This window comes from Bombina bombina, chromosome 11 (assembly GCF_027579735.1).
Source record: "Bombina bombina isolate aBomBom1 chromosome 11, aBomBom1.pri, whole genome shotgun sequence".
NCBI classification, from domain to species: Eukaryota; Metazoa; Chordata; class Amphibia; order Anura; family Bombinatoridae; genus Bombina; species Bombina bombina.
Window position 1 is genome coordinate 33,857,582 of NC_069509.1, and position 15,374 is coordinate 33,872,955.

The following is a 15,374-nucleotide window of genomic DNA, read 5'->3' on the forward strand; positions in this document are numbered from 1 at the left end:
CAAAAAGCCTATAATAAATAGTATTAACCCCTAATCTGCCCTCCCTAACATCTGCGACACCTAACTTCAAGTATTAACCCCTAATCTGCCGACCGGACCTCGCCGCTACTCTAATAATTGTATTAACCCCTAAAGCTAAATCTAACCCTAACACTAACACCCCCCTAAGTTAAATATAATTTTTATCTAACTAAATAAATTAAATCTTATTAAATAAATTATTCCTATTTAAAGCTAAATACTTACCTGTAAAATAAACCCTAATATAGCTACAATATAACAAATAATTATATTGTATCTATTTTAGGATTTATATTTATTTTACAGGCAACTTTGTATTTATTTTAACTAGGTACAATAGCTATTAAATAGTTATTAAGTATTTAATAGCTACCTAGTTAAAATAATTACAAAATTACCTGTAAAATTAAACCTAACACTACACTATCAATAAATAAATTAACTAAACTACCTACAATTACCTACAATTAACTAAACTAAACTAAATTACAAAAAACAAACAAGCACTAAATTACAAAAAAAAAAAAGATTACAAGAATTTTAAACTAATTACACCTACTCTAAGCCCCTTAAAAAAATAACAAAGCCCCCCAAAATAAAAAAATGCCCTACCCTATTCTAAAATAAAAAGTTAACAGCTCTATTACCTTACCAGCCCTTAAAAGGGCTTTTTGCGGGGCATGCCCCAAAGAAATCAGCTCTTTTGCCTGTAAAAAAAACCCATACAATACCCCCCCAACATTGCAACCCACCACCAACATACCCCTACTCTAACCCAAACCCCCCTTAAATAAACCTAACACTACCCCCCTGAAGATCTCCCTACCTTGAGTCGTCTTCACTCAGCCGAGCACCAATGGACCAAAAGAAGACATCTGGAGCGCCAGAAGTCTTCATCCTATCCGGGCAGAAGAGGACATCCGGACCGGCAAACATCTTCATCCAAGCGGCATCTTCTATCTTCATCCATCCGACGAGGAGCGGCTCCATCTTCAAGACCTCCGGTGCGGAATATCCTCTTCTCCCGACGACTACGACGAATGAAGGTTCCTTTAAGTGACGTCATCCAAGATGGCGTCCCTTCGAATTCCGATTGGCTGATAGGATTCTATCAGCCAATCGGAATTAAGGTAGGAAAAATCTGATTGGCTGATTGAATCAGCCAATCAGATTCAAGTTCAATCCGATTGGCTGATCCAATCAGCCAATCAGATTGAGCTCGCATTCTATTGGCTATTCCGATCAGCCAATAGAATGCGAGATCAATCTGATTGGCTGATTGGATCAGCCAATCCGATTGAACTTGAATCTGCCAATCAGATTTTTCCTACCTTAATTCCGATTGGCTGATAGAATCCTATCAGCCAATCGGAATTCGAGGGACGCCATCTTGGATGACGTCACTTAAAAGAACCTTCATTCGTCGGTAGTCGTCGGGAGAAGAGGATGTTCCGCGTCGGAGGTCTTGAAGATGGAGCCGCTCCTCGTCGGATGGATGAAGATAGAAGATGCCGCTTGGATGAAGATGTTTGCCGGTCCGGATGTCCTCTTCTGCCCGGATAGGATGAAGACTTCTGGCGCTCCAGATGTCTTCTTTTGGTTCATCGGTTCTCGGCTGAGTGAAGACGACTCAAGGTAGGGAGATCTTCATGGGGGTAGTGTTAGGTTTATTTAAGGGGGGTTTGGGTTAGAGTAGGGGTATGTGGGTGGTGGGTTGTAATGTTGGGGGGGGTATTGTATGTTTTTTTTTTACAGGCAAAAGAGCTGATTTCTTTGGGGCATGCCCAGCAAAAAGCCCTTTTAAGGGCTGGTAAGGTAATAGAGCTGTTAACTTTTTATTTTAGAATAGGGTAGGGCATTTTTTTATTTTGGGGGGCTTTGTTATTTTTTTAGGGGGCTTAGAGTAGGTGTAATTAGTTTAAAATTCTTGTAATCTTTTTTTTTTTTGTAATTTAGTGGCGTTTTTTTTTGTAATTTAGTTTAGTTGATTTAATTGTAGGTAATTGTAGGTAGTTTAGTTAATTTATTTATTGATAGTGTAGTGTTAGGTTTAATTGTAACTTAGGCTAGGATTTATTTTACAGGTAATTTTGTAATTATTTTAGCTAGGTAGTTATTAAATAGTTAATAACTATTTAATAACTATTGTACCTAGTTAAAATAAATAAATACAAAGTTGCCTGTAAAATAAATATAAATCCTAAAATAACTACAATAAAAGATGTTAGGGAGGGCAGATTAGGGGTTAATACTATTTATTATAGGCTTTTTGAGGCGGGAGTGAGGCAGTTTAGGGGTTAATACATTTATTATAGTGGCAGGGAGGTCCGGTCGGCAGATTAGGGGTTAATACTTGTAGGTAAGGTAGCGGCGATGTTGGGGGGTGCAGATTAGGGGTTAATAAATATAATGTAGGTGTCGGCGATGTTAGGGACAGCAGATTAGGGGTTCATAGGGATAATGTAGGTGGCGGCGGTGTCCGATCGGCAGATTAGGGGTTAATAATAAAATGCAGGTGTCAGCGATAGTGGGGGCGGCAGATTAGGGGTTAATAAGTGTAAGGTTAGGGGTGTTTAGACTCGGGGTTCATGTTAGGGTGTTAGGTGCAGACTTAGAAACTGTTTCCCCAGAGGAAACAATGGGGCTGCGTTAGGAGCTGAACGCTGCTTTTTTGCAGGTGTTAGGTTTTTTTTCAGCCCAAACTGCCCCATTGTATCCTATGGGGATATCGCGCACGAGCATGTTTTTCCAGCTAGCCGCTGCCGTAAGCAACGCTGGTCTTGAGAGTTGAAGTGGCGGTAAATATGCCTGTACGCTCCCTTTTTGGAGCCTAACGCAGCCCTTCAGAGAACTCTCAATACCAGCGTTATTTAAAAGGTGCGGGGGGGAAAAAACACGCGTAGCTAACGCACCTCTTTGGCCGCAAAACTCTAAATCTAGCCGTATTAGTTATATTGTAGCTATCTTAGGGTTTATTTAATAGGTAAGTATTTAGTTTTAAATAGGAATTATTTAGTTAATTGTAGTAATTTTATTTAGATTTATTTAAATTATATTTAAGTTAGGGGGTGTTAGGGTTAGGGTTAGACTTAGGTTTAGGGGTTAATAAATTTAGTATAGTGCGGCAAAGTTGGGGGCGGCAGATTAGGGGTTAATAAATGTAGGTAGGTTGCAGCGACATTGGGGGCGGGAGATTAGGGGTTAATAAATCTAATGTAGGTGGCGGCGATGTTGGGGACAGCAGATTAGGGGTTAATAAGTATAATGTAGGTGGCGGCGGTGTCCAGAGCGGTAAATTATATTTAAGTTAGGGGTGTTAGGGTTAGGGTTAGACTTAGTTTTAGGGGTTAATAAATTTAGTATAGTGCGGCAACATTGGGGGCGGCAGATTAAGGGTTAATAAATGTAGGTAGATTGTGGCGATATTGGGGCGGGAGATTAGGGGTTAATTAATCTAATGTAGGTGGCGGCGATGTTGGGGCAGCAGATTAGGGGTTAATAAGTATAATGTAGGTGGCAGCGGTACCTACAGTACATAAATTTAGTATAGTGCGGCAACATGTAATGCATGAGAGTGTCTCTTTAAAAGCATGAAACAATAATGTTTTGGAATTATACTAATATACTGTAACGTTACCATAGGGAATAAATAAAACCTCTTTGTAAATCTAATCTCACTGAAAAAAATGCCACAACTGCCAAACAAAAATTGTAGAATTCACAAAAATTTGTTAGCCCCCCTCAACAGTGCAGTGAGTTCAGTGACCTTTTGTTCAATGGGTCTGCATCTACTATGCAACCATTTACTAGAACGAGTTAAGGATACCGGTGTCACAAAATCCTACAGAACAAATGGTTGAAGCTAACAGATATACAAATAAAAAAAAAATAGAAAACTGGGAAAAAAGTTCAAGAAAAGTAAAAATAAAAGAAAAAATGAAGAGGTGTAGGTTAAAATCCTGACTATACCTCAAAAACCTGAACGCAGCCACTCCTGGATATGCCTTAAAGGGACATGTAACCCACATTTTGTCTTTCCAATTTACTTAATTCTCTTGATATCCTTTGTTGAAAATCATATCTAAATAGGCTTAGTAGCTGCTGATTGGTGGCTGCACATAGATGCCTCGTGTGATTGGCTCATCCATGTGCATTTCTATTTCTTCAACAAAGGATTTCTAAAGATTGAAGCAAATAAGATAGAAGTAAATTAGAATGCTGTTTAAAATTGTATTCTCTATCTGAATCATTGAAAGAAACATTTTGGGTTTCATGTCCATTTAATAAAAGAAAATAATGTTAGCATCTGTTGTTGGATATGAGAGATATCACGTATTGGGCACCCTATGCAATTATATATCTAAACTGCAGGAACATCACCTAATGAAATGGGGGAAAAGCTGCTGAATTGAGACTCAGTGAATTTCCAACCTCGGAATGAAGCCTGGTGTATATTGTGGTAGGTTCAGTCATTTCCCTCTTTGTCGCCTTATATACACACAACCTAGCTAGTACAAAGAGTGCTGGTATGTGCACAGCCTGTATATTAATGTATTGACAAATGACTACAGTTATAAGGTTGGGTTTAAAAAAAGAGAGTTGTGAGGTGCACGTGGCTGTATGTTTTTGGGTTCCTGAATACACAAGTTAGTATTTGTACATGCAAATTATTGGATGCGGGTACATATATGCATGTGAATTACGTAATGTGTGGGGCGGTGTGCACGTTCTTTTACTGGAGTGTTTACGAATATGTGTTTGAATGATGGAATTTGCTTAGATGCATTTTTTTAATAGGTGAATAAGAATTTATATAAGTGAATTCTTGGGTATATCAATGTGTATGAATTAGTGTATATGCATATATGTATGTATGTATTTGCATGTGTGTATGTAATTGTGTGTGTATGTATGTGAGTGTGTGTGCGTGCCTGTGTAAGAATGCATGTGTGTGTGTGCATGTGTATGTATGTGAGTGTGCGTGCGTGCCTGTGTATGCATGCATGTGTGTGTGCATGTGTATGTATGTGAGTGTGTGTGCTTGACTGTGTAAGAATGCATGTGTGTGTGTGCATGTGTATGTATGTGAGTGTGCGTGCATGCCTGTGTATGCATGCATGCGTGTGTGCATGTGTATGTATGTGAGTGTGCATGCGTACCTGTGTATGCATGCATGTGTGTGTGCGCATGTGTATGTATGTGAGTGTGTGCATTTGCATGTGTGTGTGTGCGTTAATGTGTATGTATTTATGTGTGTGTGCATATGTGTGTATGTGTGTTCATGTGTATGTACAGTAAATGTGTATGTATGTGTTTGAATGTGCATATACGCAAGTGTGGGTGCATGTCTGTGTGTGTGTATGCATGTATGTGTGTGTGCATGTGTATGTATGTGAGTGTGCATGCCTGTGTATGCATGTATGTGTATGTATTTCAGTGTGCGTGCCTGTGTATGCATGCATGTGTATGTATGGGAGTGTGCGTGCATGTCTGTGTATGCATGCATGTGTGTGTGCATGTGTATGTATGGGAGTGTGCGTGCGTGCCTGTGTATGCATTCATGTGGGTGTGCATGTGTATGTATGGGAGTGTGCGTGCGTGCCTGTGTGTGTGCATGTGTATGTATGGGAGTGTGCATGCATGCATGTGGGTGTGCATGTAAATGTATGGGAGTGTGAGTGCGTGCCTGTGTATGCATGCATGTGTATGTACGCAAGTGTGCATGCATGTCTGTGCGTGTGTATGCATGCATGTCTGTGCCTGTGTATGCATGCATGTGTGTGCATGTGTATGTATGTGAGTGTGCGTGCGTGCCTCTGTATGCATGCATGTGTATGTACGCAAGTGTGCGTGCATGTCTGTGCGTGTGTATGCATGCATGTCTGTGCCTGTGTATGCATGCATGTGTATATATGTGAGTGTGCGTGCCTCTGTATGCATGCATGTGTATGTACACAAGTGTGCGTGCATGTCTGTGCGTGTGTATGCATGTATGTGTGTGTGTGTGCGCATGTGTATGTATGAGTGTGCATGCGTGCATGTGTGTGTGTGCCTGCAGTGTGTATATGTGTGACTTCTGTAATCTATAACAGAGCATATCTTCTGCTAATTCTCCCTCTCAATTGTAACAAACCTCTTTGCAAGAGGAGGTCGCGCGCAGAAATTCGTCACTTGTAGAACAACACAACAATTACACACAATGAGTCTGATTAGGGGAAACTTCCTGGGAGCGAGAGAGGAGAATTAGAGAAGCTTACAAGAGAGAAAGAGCAGATTGTGAGTGTAGAGATACAGGATGTACAGATAAACATGAAGCACAAATACAAATATTTTATAGATAACTGAGGTAGTTTTATACCCCATATGTACAGTATACATGACCTGTATGACTATACGTACAGTATACATGACCTGTATGACTATATGTACAGTATACATGACCTGTATGACTATATGTACAGTATACATGACCTCTATGCCTATATGTACAGTATACATGACCTGTATGCCCATATGTACAGTATACATGACCTGTATGCCCATATGTACAGTATACATGACCTCTATGCCTATATGTACAGTATACATGACCTGTATGACTATATGTACAGTATACATGACCTCTATGCCCATTTAAACAGTATACATGACCTGTGTGCCCATATGTACAGTATACATGACCTGTATGACTATATGTACAGTATACATGACCTGTATGACTATATGTATAGTATACATGACCTGTATGCCCATATGTAAAGCATATATGACCTGTATGACCATATGTACAGTACACATGACCTGTATGACTATATGTACAGTATACATGACCTGTATGACTATATGTACAGTATACATGACCTGTATGCCCATATGTAAAGCATATATGACCTGTATGACCATATGTACAGTACACATGACCTGTATGACTATATGTACAGTATACATGACCTGTATGACTATATGTACAGTATACATGACCTGTATGCCCATATGTAAAGCATATATGACCTGTATGACCATATGTACAGTACACATGACCTGTATGACTATATGTACAGTATACATGACCCGTATGACTATATGTACAGTATACATGACCTGTATGCCCATATGTACAGTATACATGACCTGTATGACTATATGTACAGTATACATGACCTGTATGCCCATATGTACAGTATACATAACCTGTATGCCCATATGTAAAGTATACATAACCTGTATGACCATATGTACAGTATACATGACCTGTATGACTATATGTACAGTATACATGACCTGTATGACCATATGTACAGTATACATGACCTGTATGACTATATGTACAGTATACATGACCTGTATGCCCATATGTACAGTATACATGACCTGTATGACCATATGTACAGTATACATGACCTGTATGACCATATGTACAGTATACATGACCTGTATGCCCATATGTACAGTATACATGACCTGTATGACTATATGTACAGTATACATGACCTGTATGACTATATGTACAGTATACATGACCTGTATGCCCATATGTACAGTATACATGACCTGTATGACTATATGTACAGTATACATGACCTGTATGACTATATGTACAGTATACATGACCTGTATGACTATATGTACAGTATACATGACCTGTATAACCATATGTACAGTATACATGACCTGTATGACTATATGTACAGTATACATGACCTGTATGACTATATGTACAGTATACATGACCTGTATGACTATATGTACAGTATACATGACCTGTATAACCATATGTACAGTATACATGACCTGTATGACTATATGTACAGTATACATGACCTGTATGCCCATATGTACAGCATATATGACCTGTATGCCCATATGTACAGCATATATGACCTGTATGCCCATATGTACAGTATACATGAACTGTATGACTATATGTACAGTATACATGACCTGTATGACTATATGTACAGTATACATGACCTGTATGCCCATATGTACAGCATATATGACCTGTATGCCCATATGTACAGTATACATGAACTGTATGACTATATGTACAGTATACATGACCTGTATGACTATATGTACAGTATACATGACCTGTATGCCCATATGTACAGTATACATGACCTGTATGACCATATGTACAGTATACATGACCTGTATGACTATATGTACAGTATACATGACCTGTATGCCCATATGTACAGCATATATGACCTGTATGCCCATATGTACAGCATATATGACCTGTATGCCCATATGTACAGTATACATGAACTGTATGACTATATGTACAGTATACATGACCTGTATGACCATATGTACAGTATACATGACCTGTATGACCATATGTACAGTATACATGACCTGTATGCCCATATGTACAGTATACATGACCTGTATGACCATATGTACAGTATACATGACCTGTATGACTATATGTACAGTATACATGACCTGTATGACCATATGTACAGTATACATGACCTGTATGACTATATGTACAGTATACATGACCTGTATGCCCATATGTACAGTATACATGACCTGTATGACTATATGTACAGTATACATGACCTGTATGCCCATATGTACAGTATACATGACCTGTATGCCCATATGTACAGTATACATGACCTGTATGACTATATGTACAGTATACATGACCTGTATGACTATATGTACAGTATACATGACCTGTATGACTATATGTACAGTATACATGACCTGTATGACCATATGTACAGTATACATGACCTGTATGACTATATGTACAGTATACATGACCTGTATGACTATATGTACAGTATACATGACCTGTATGACCATATGTACAGTATACATGACCTGTATGACTATATGTACAGTATACATGACCTGTATGCCCATATGTACAGTATACATGACCTGTATGACCATATGTACAGTATACATGACCTGTATGACTATATGTACAGTATACATGACCTGTATGCCCATATGTACAGTATACATGACCTGTATGCCCATATGTACAGCATATATGACCTGTATGCCCATATGTACAGTATACATGACCTGTATGACCATATGTACAGTATACATGACCTGTATGCCCATATGTACAGTATACATGACCTGTATGCCCATATGTACAGTATACATGACATGTATGACCATATGTACAGTATACATGACCTGTATGACTATATGTACAGTATACATGACCTGTATGACCATATGTACAGTATACATGACCTGTATGACCATATGTAAAGTATACATGACCTGTATGACTATATATACAGTACACATGAGCTGTGTGTATGACTATATGTACAGCATACATGACCTGTATAACCATATGTACAGTATACATGACCTGTATGCCCATATGTACAGCATATATGACCTGTATGACCATATGTACAGTATACATGACCTGTATGACTATATGTACAGTATACATGACCTGTATGACTATATGTACAGTATACATGACCTGTATGACTATATGTACAGTATACATGACCTGTATTAACATATGTACAGTATACATGACCTGTATGACTATATGTACAGTATACATGACATGTATGACTATATGTACAGTATACATGACCTGTATGCCCATATGTACAGTATACATGACCTGTATGCCCATATGTACAGCATATATGACCTGTATGACCATATGTACAGTATACATGACCTGTATGCCCATATGTACAGCATATATGACCTGTATGACCATATGTACAGTATACATGACCTGTATGCCCATATGTACAGTATACATGACCTGTATGCCCATATGTACAGCATATATGACCTGTATGACCATATGTACAGTATACATGACCTGTATGCCCATATGTACAGCATATATGACCTGTATGACCATATGTACAGTATACATGACCTGTATGACTATATGTACAGTATACATGACCTGTATGACTATATGTACAGTATACATGACCTGTATGATTATATGTACAGTATACATGACCTGTATGACCATATGTACAGTATACATGACCTGTATGACTATATGTACAGTATACATGACCTGTATGACTATATGTACAGTATACATGACCTGTATGCCCATATGTACAGTATACATGACCTGTATGACCATATCTACAGTATACATGACCTGTATGACTATATGTACAGTATACATGACCTGTATGCCCATATGTACAGTATACATGACCTGTATGCCCATATGTACAGTATATATGACCTGTATGACTATATGTACAGTATACATGACCTGTATGACTATATGTACAGTATACATGACCTGTATGCCCATATGTACAGTATACATGACCTGTATGACTATATGTACAGTATACATGACCTATATGACTATATGTACAGTATACATGACCTGTATGCCCATATGTACAGTATACATGACCTGTATGACCATATGTACAGTATACATGACCTGTATGACTATATGTACAGTATACATGACCTGTATGCCCATATGTACAGTATACATTACCTGTATGCCCATATGTACAGTATACATGACCTGTATGACCATATGTACAGTATACATGACCTGTATAACCATATGTACAGTATACATGACCTGTATGACCATATGTACAGTATACATGACCTGTATAACCATATGTACAGTATACATGACCTCTATGCCTATATGTACAGTATACATGACCTGTATGACTATATGTACAGTATACATGACCTGTATGCCCATATGTACAGTATACATGACCTCTATGCCTATATGTACAGTATACATGACCTGTATAACCATATGTACAGTATACATGACCTGTATGACTATATGTACAGTATACATGACCTGTATGCCCATATGTACAGTATACATGACCTGTATGCCCATATGTAAAGCATATATGACCTGTATGACCATATGTACAGTATACATGACCTGTATGACTATATGTACAGTATACATGACCCGTATGACTATATGTACAGTATACATGACCTGTATGACCATATGTACAGTATACATGACCTGTATGACTATATTTACAGTATACATGACCTGTATGCCCATATGTACAGTATACATGACCTGTATGACCATATCTACAGTATACATGACCTGTATGACTATATGTACAGTATACATGACCTGTATGCCCATATGTACAGTATACATGACCTGTATGACCATATGTACAGTATATATGACCTGTATGCCAATATGTACAGTATACATGACCTGTATGCCCATATGAACAGTATACATGACCTGTATGACCATATGTACAGTATACTTGACCTGTATGACCATATGTACAGTATACATGACCTGTATGACTATATGTACAGTATACATGACCTGTATGCCCATATGTACAGTATACATGACCTGTATGACTATATGTACAGTATACATGACCTGTATGACCATATGTACAGTATACATGACCTGTATGACCATATGTACAGTATACATGACCTGTATGCCCATATGTATAGTATACATGACCTGTATGCCTATATGTACAGAATGCATGACCTGTATTCCCATATAAACAGTATGCATGACCTGTATGACCATATATACAGTATACATGACCTGTATGACCATATATATATATATATATATATATATATATATATATATATATATATATATATATATATATATATACAGTATACATAACCTGTAGGACCATATGTACAGTATACATTACCTGTATGACCATATATACTGTATACATGACCTGTAGGACCATATGTACAGTATACATGACCTGTATGCCTATATGTACAGTATACATGACCTTTATGCCTATATGTCCAGTATACATGACCTGTATGACTATGTGTACAGTATCATTACCTGTATGACCATATATATACATTATACATGACCTGTATGACTATATGTACAGTATCATTACCTGTATGACCATATATATACAGTATACATGACCTGTATGACCATATATATACAGTATACATGACCTGTATGACTATATGTCCAGTATACATGACCTGTATGACTATATGTACAGTATCATTACCTGTATGACCATATATATATGTACATTATACATGACCTGTATGATTATATGTACAGTATCATTACCTGTATGACCATATGTACAGTATACATGACCTGTATGACCATATATATACAGTATACATGACCTGTATGACCATATGTACAGTATACATGACCTGTATGACCATATATATACAGTATACATGACCTGTATGACCATATGTACAGTATACATGACCTGCATGACCATATATACAGTATACACAACCTGTATGACCAAATACATATGTTCAGTTTAAAGATTTATGTACATACTGTCATCGTCTGAGTCATAGTTGTCCAATTCTGTAGAATCATCCCCTGGCTCTGCTCCACGAGGTGGTATGTCCAGGGGTGAAAGGCTTTTGGGGTGGCCTGTGGGGGAAGGGGTGCCCTCTGGCCAAGGTGTGTATCGGGGGAAGTAGTCTGAGATCTGCTGGATGGGCCGGATGGGTCCTGGGCACACATTGATAGCCATGTGCTCTTGAATGCTGATGGGCACTTTATCCCCTCGTCGTACCGTCATTGGGATATCTGCATGTGAGGGTGCAGGAAGGAGAAAAGGTAGATATGAACAGGAAGCTCGTCAGGACGGTGGGCACACACTGTATGCAAGAAGCCAGAGTGTCAGAGATGTAGCATAGAGACCAATAAACATCTTACTAAATTCATATGAAACCCCAAAATAATACTTGTGATTCAGACAAAAGGTTTACAATTTACTTATATTATCAAATTTGCATTGTTCCCTTGGTTTTCTTTGTTGAAGAGATATCTAGCTAGGTGTCTGGAGCGCTACATGGCAGGAAATAGCGCTGCCCTCTACTGATCTTGCAAATAGATAACATTTGTGCAAAACTGCTGCCATATAGTGCTCCAGAAATAGGAAGGCTTCTGAGCTTATTTCCCTGATATTTAACAAAAGTTCATCTCAAACACCCAGCCCTACAGGGCATCACCCCATACACCCAGCCCTACAGGGCATCACCCCATACACCCAGCCCTACAGGGCATCACCCCATACACCCAGCCCTACAGGGCATCACCCCATACACCCAGCCCTACAGGGCATCACCCCATACACCCAGCCCTACAGGGCATCACCCCATACACCCAGCCCTACAGGGCATCACCCCATACACCCAGCCCTACAGGGCATCACCCCATACACCCAGCCCTACAGGGCATCACCCCATACACCCAGCCCTACAGGGCATCACCCCATACACCCAGCCCTACAGGGCATCACCCCATACACCCAGCCCTACAGGGCATCACCCCATACACCCAGCCCTACAGGGCATCACCCCATACACCCAGCCCTACAGGGCATCACCCCATACACCCAGCCCTACAGGGCATCACCCCATACACCCAGCCCTACAGGGCATCACCCCATACAGACAGCCCTACAGGGCATCACCCCATACACCCAGCCCTACAGGGCATCACCCCATACAGACAGCCCTACAGGGCATCACCCCATACACCCAGCCCTACAGGGCATCACCCCATACACCCAGCCCTACAGGGCATCACCCCATACACCCAGCCCTACAGGGCATCACCCCATACAGACAGCCCTACAGGGCATCACCCCATACAGACAGCCCTACAGGGCATCACCCCATACAGACAGCCCTACAGGGCATCACCCCATACAGACAGCCCTACAGGGCATCACCCCATACACCCAGCCCTACAGGGCATCACCCCATACAGACAGCCCTACAGGGCATCACCCCATACAGACAGCCCTACAGGGCATCACCCCATACACCCAGCCCTACAGGGCATCACCCCATACACCCAGCCCTACAGGGCATCACCCCATACACCCAGCCCTACAGGGCATCACCCCATACAGACAGCCCTACAGGGCATCACCCCATACACCCAGCCCTACAGGGCATCACCCCATACACCCAGCCCTACAGGGCATCACCCCATACACCCAGCCCTACAGGGCATCACCCCATACACCCAGCCCTACAGGGCATCACCCCATACACCCAGCCCTACAGGGCATCACCCCATGCACCCAACCCTACAGAACATCACCCCATACACCCAGCCCTACAATGCATCACATCGTGTACATAACCTCAAACGGAATCACCCCATACACCCAGCCCTACAGGGCATCACCCCATGCACCCAACCCTACAGGGCATCACCCCATACACCCAGCCCTACAGGGCATCACCCCATACACCCAGCCCTACAGGGCATCACCCCATACAGACAGCCCTACAGGGCATCACCCCATACACCCAGCCCTACAGGGCATCACCCCATACACCCAGCCCTACAGGGCATCACCCCATACACCCAGCCCTACAGGGCATCACCCCATACAGACAGCCCTACAGGGCATCACCCCATACACCCAGCCCTACAGGGCATCACCCCATACAGACAGCCCTACAGGGCATCACCCCATACAGACAGCCCTACAGGGCATCACCCCATACACCCAGCCCTACAGGGCATCACCCCATACACCCAGCCCTACAGGGCATCACCCCATACACCCAGCCCTACAGGGCATCACCCCATACAGACAGCCCTACAGGGCATCACCCCATACACCCAGCCCTACAGGGCATCACCCCATACACCCAGCCCTACAGGGCATCACCCCATACACCCAGCCCTACAGGGCATCACCCCATACACCCAGCCCTACAGGGCATCACCCCATACACCCAGCCCTACAGGGCATCACCCCATGCACCCAACCCTACAGAACATCACCCCATACACCCAGCCCTACAATGCATCACATCGTGTACATAACCTCAAACGGAATCACCCCATACACCCAGCCCTACAGGGCATCACCCCATGCACCCAACCCTACAGGGCATCACCCCATACACCCAGCCCTACAGGGCATCACCCCATACACCCAGCCCTACAGGGCATCACCCCATACACCCAGCCCTACAGGGCATCACCCCATACACCCAGCCCTACAGGAAATCACCCCATACACCCAGCCCTACAGGGCATCACCCCATACACCCAGCCCTACAGGGCATCACCCCATACACCCAGCCCTACAGGGCATCACCCCATACACCCAGCCCTACAGGGCATCACCCCATACAGACAGCCCTACAGGGCATCACCCCATACAGACAGCCCTACAGGGCATCACCCCATACACCCAGCCCTACAGGGCATCACCCCATACACCCAGTGTTACAGTACCAACAGTGTACCAAGGGTTAATACCAGATGAACAATGTCCTGCATAGGGAATCAGCAATTCACAACCCAGCCAGTTTCAGGTTTAAAACAG

The 15,374-nt window shown here is 41.5% G+C and overlaps 1 protein-coding gene across 1 annotated transcript in view; it reads right to left on the minus strand.

Annotated features, from left to right (window-relative positions):
- DOC2A (double C2 domain alpha) overlaps positions 1–12,593 on the minus strand; it is a 160,498-nt gene extending 147,905 nt beyond the window's left edge. The window contains exon 1 of the mRNA XM_053694322.1: positions 12,344–12,593. Within this exon, the coding sequence (XP_053550297.1) occupies positions 12,344–12,593 (250 nt within the window). The remainder of the gene's footprint in view (positions 1–12,343) is intronic.
- Positions 12,594–15,374: the final 2,781 nt, after the last annotated feature.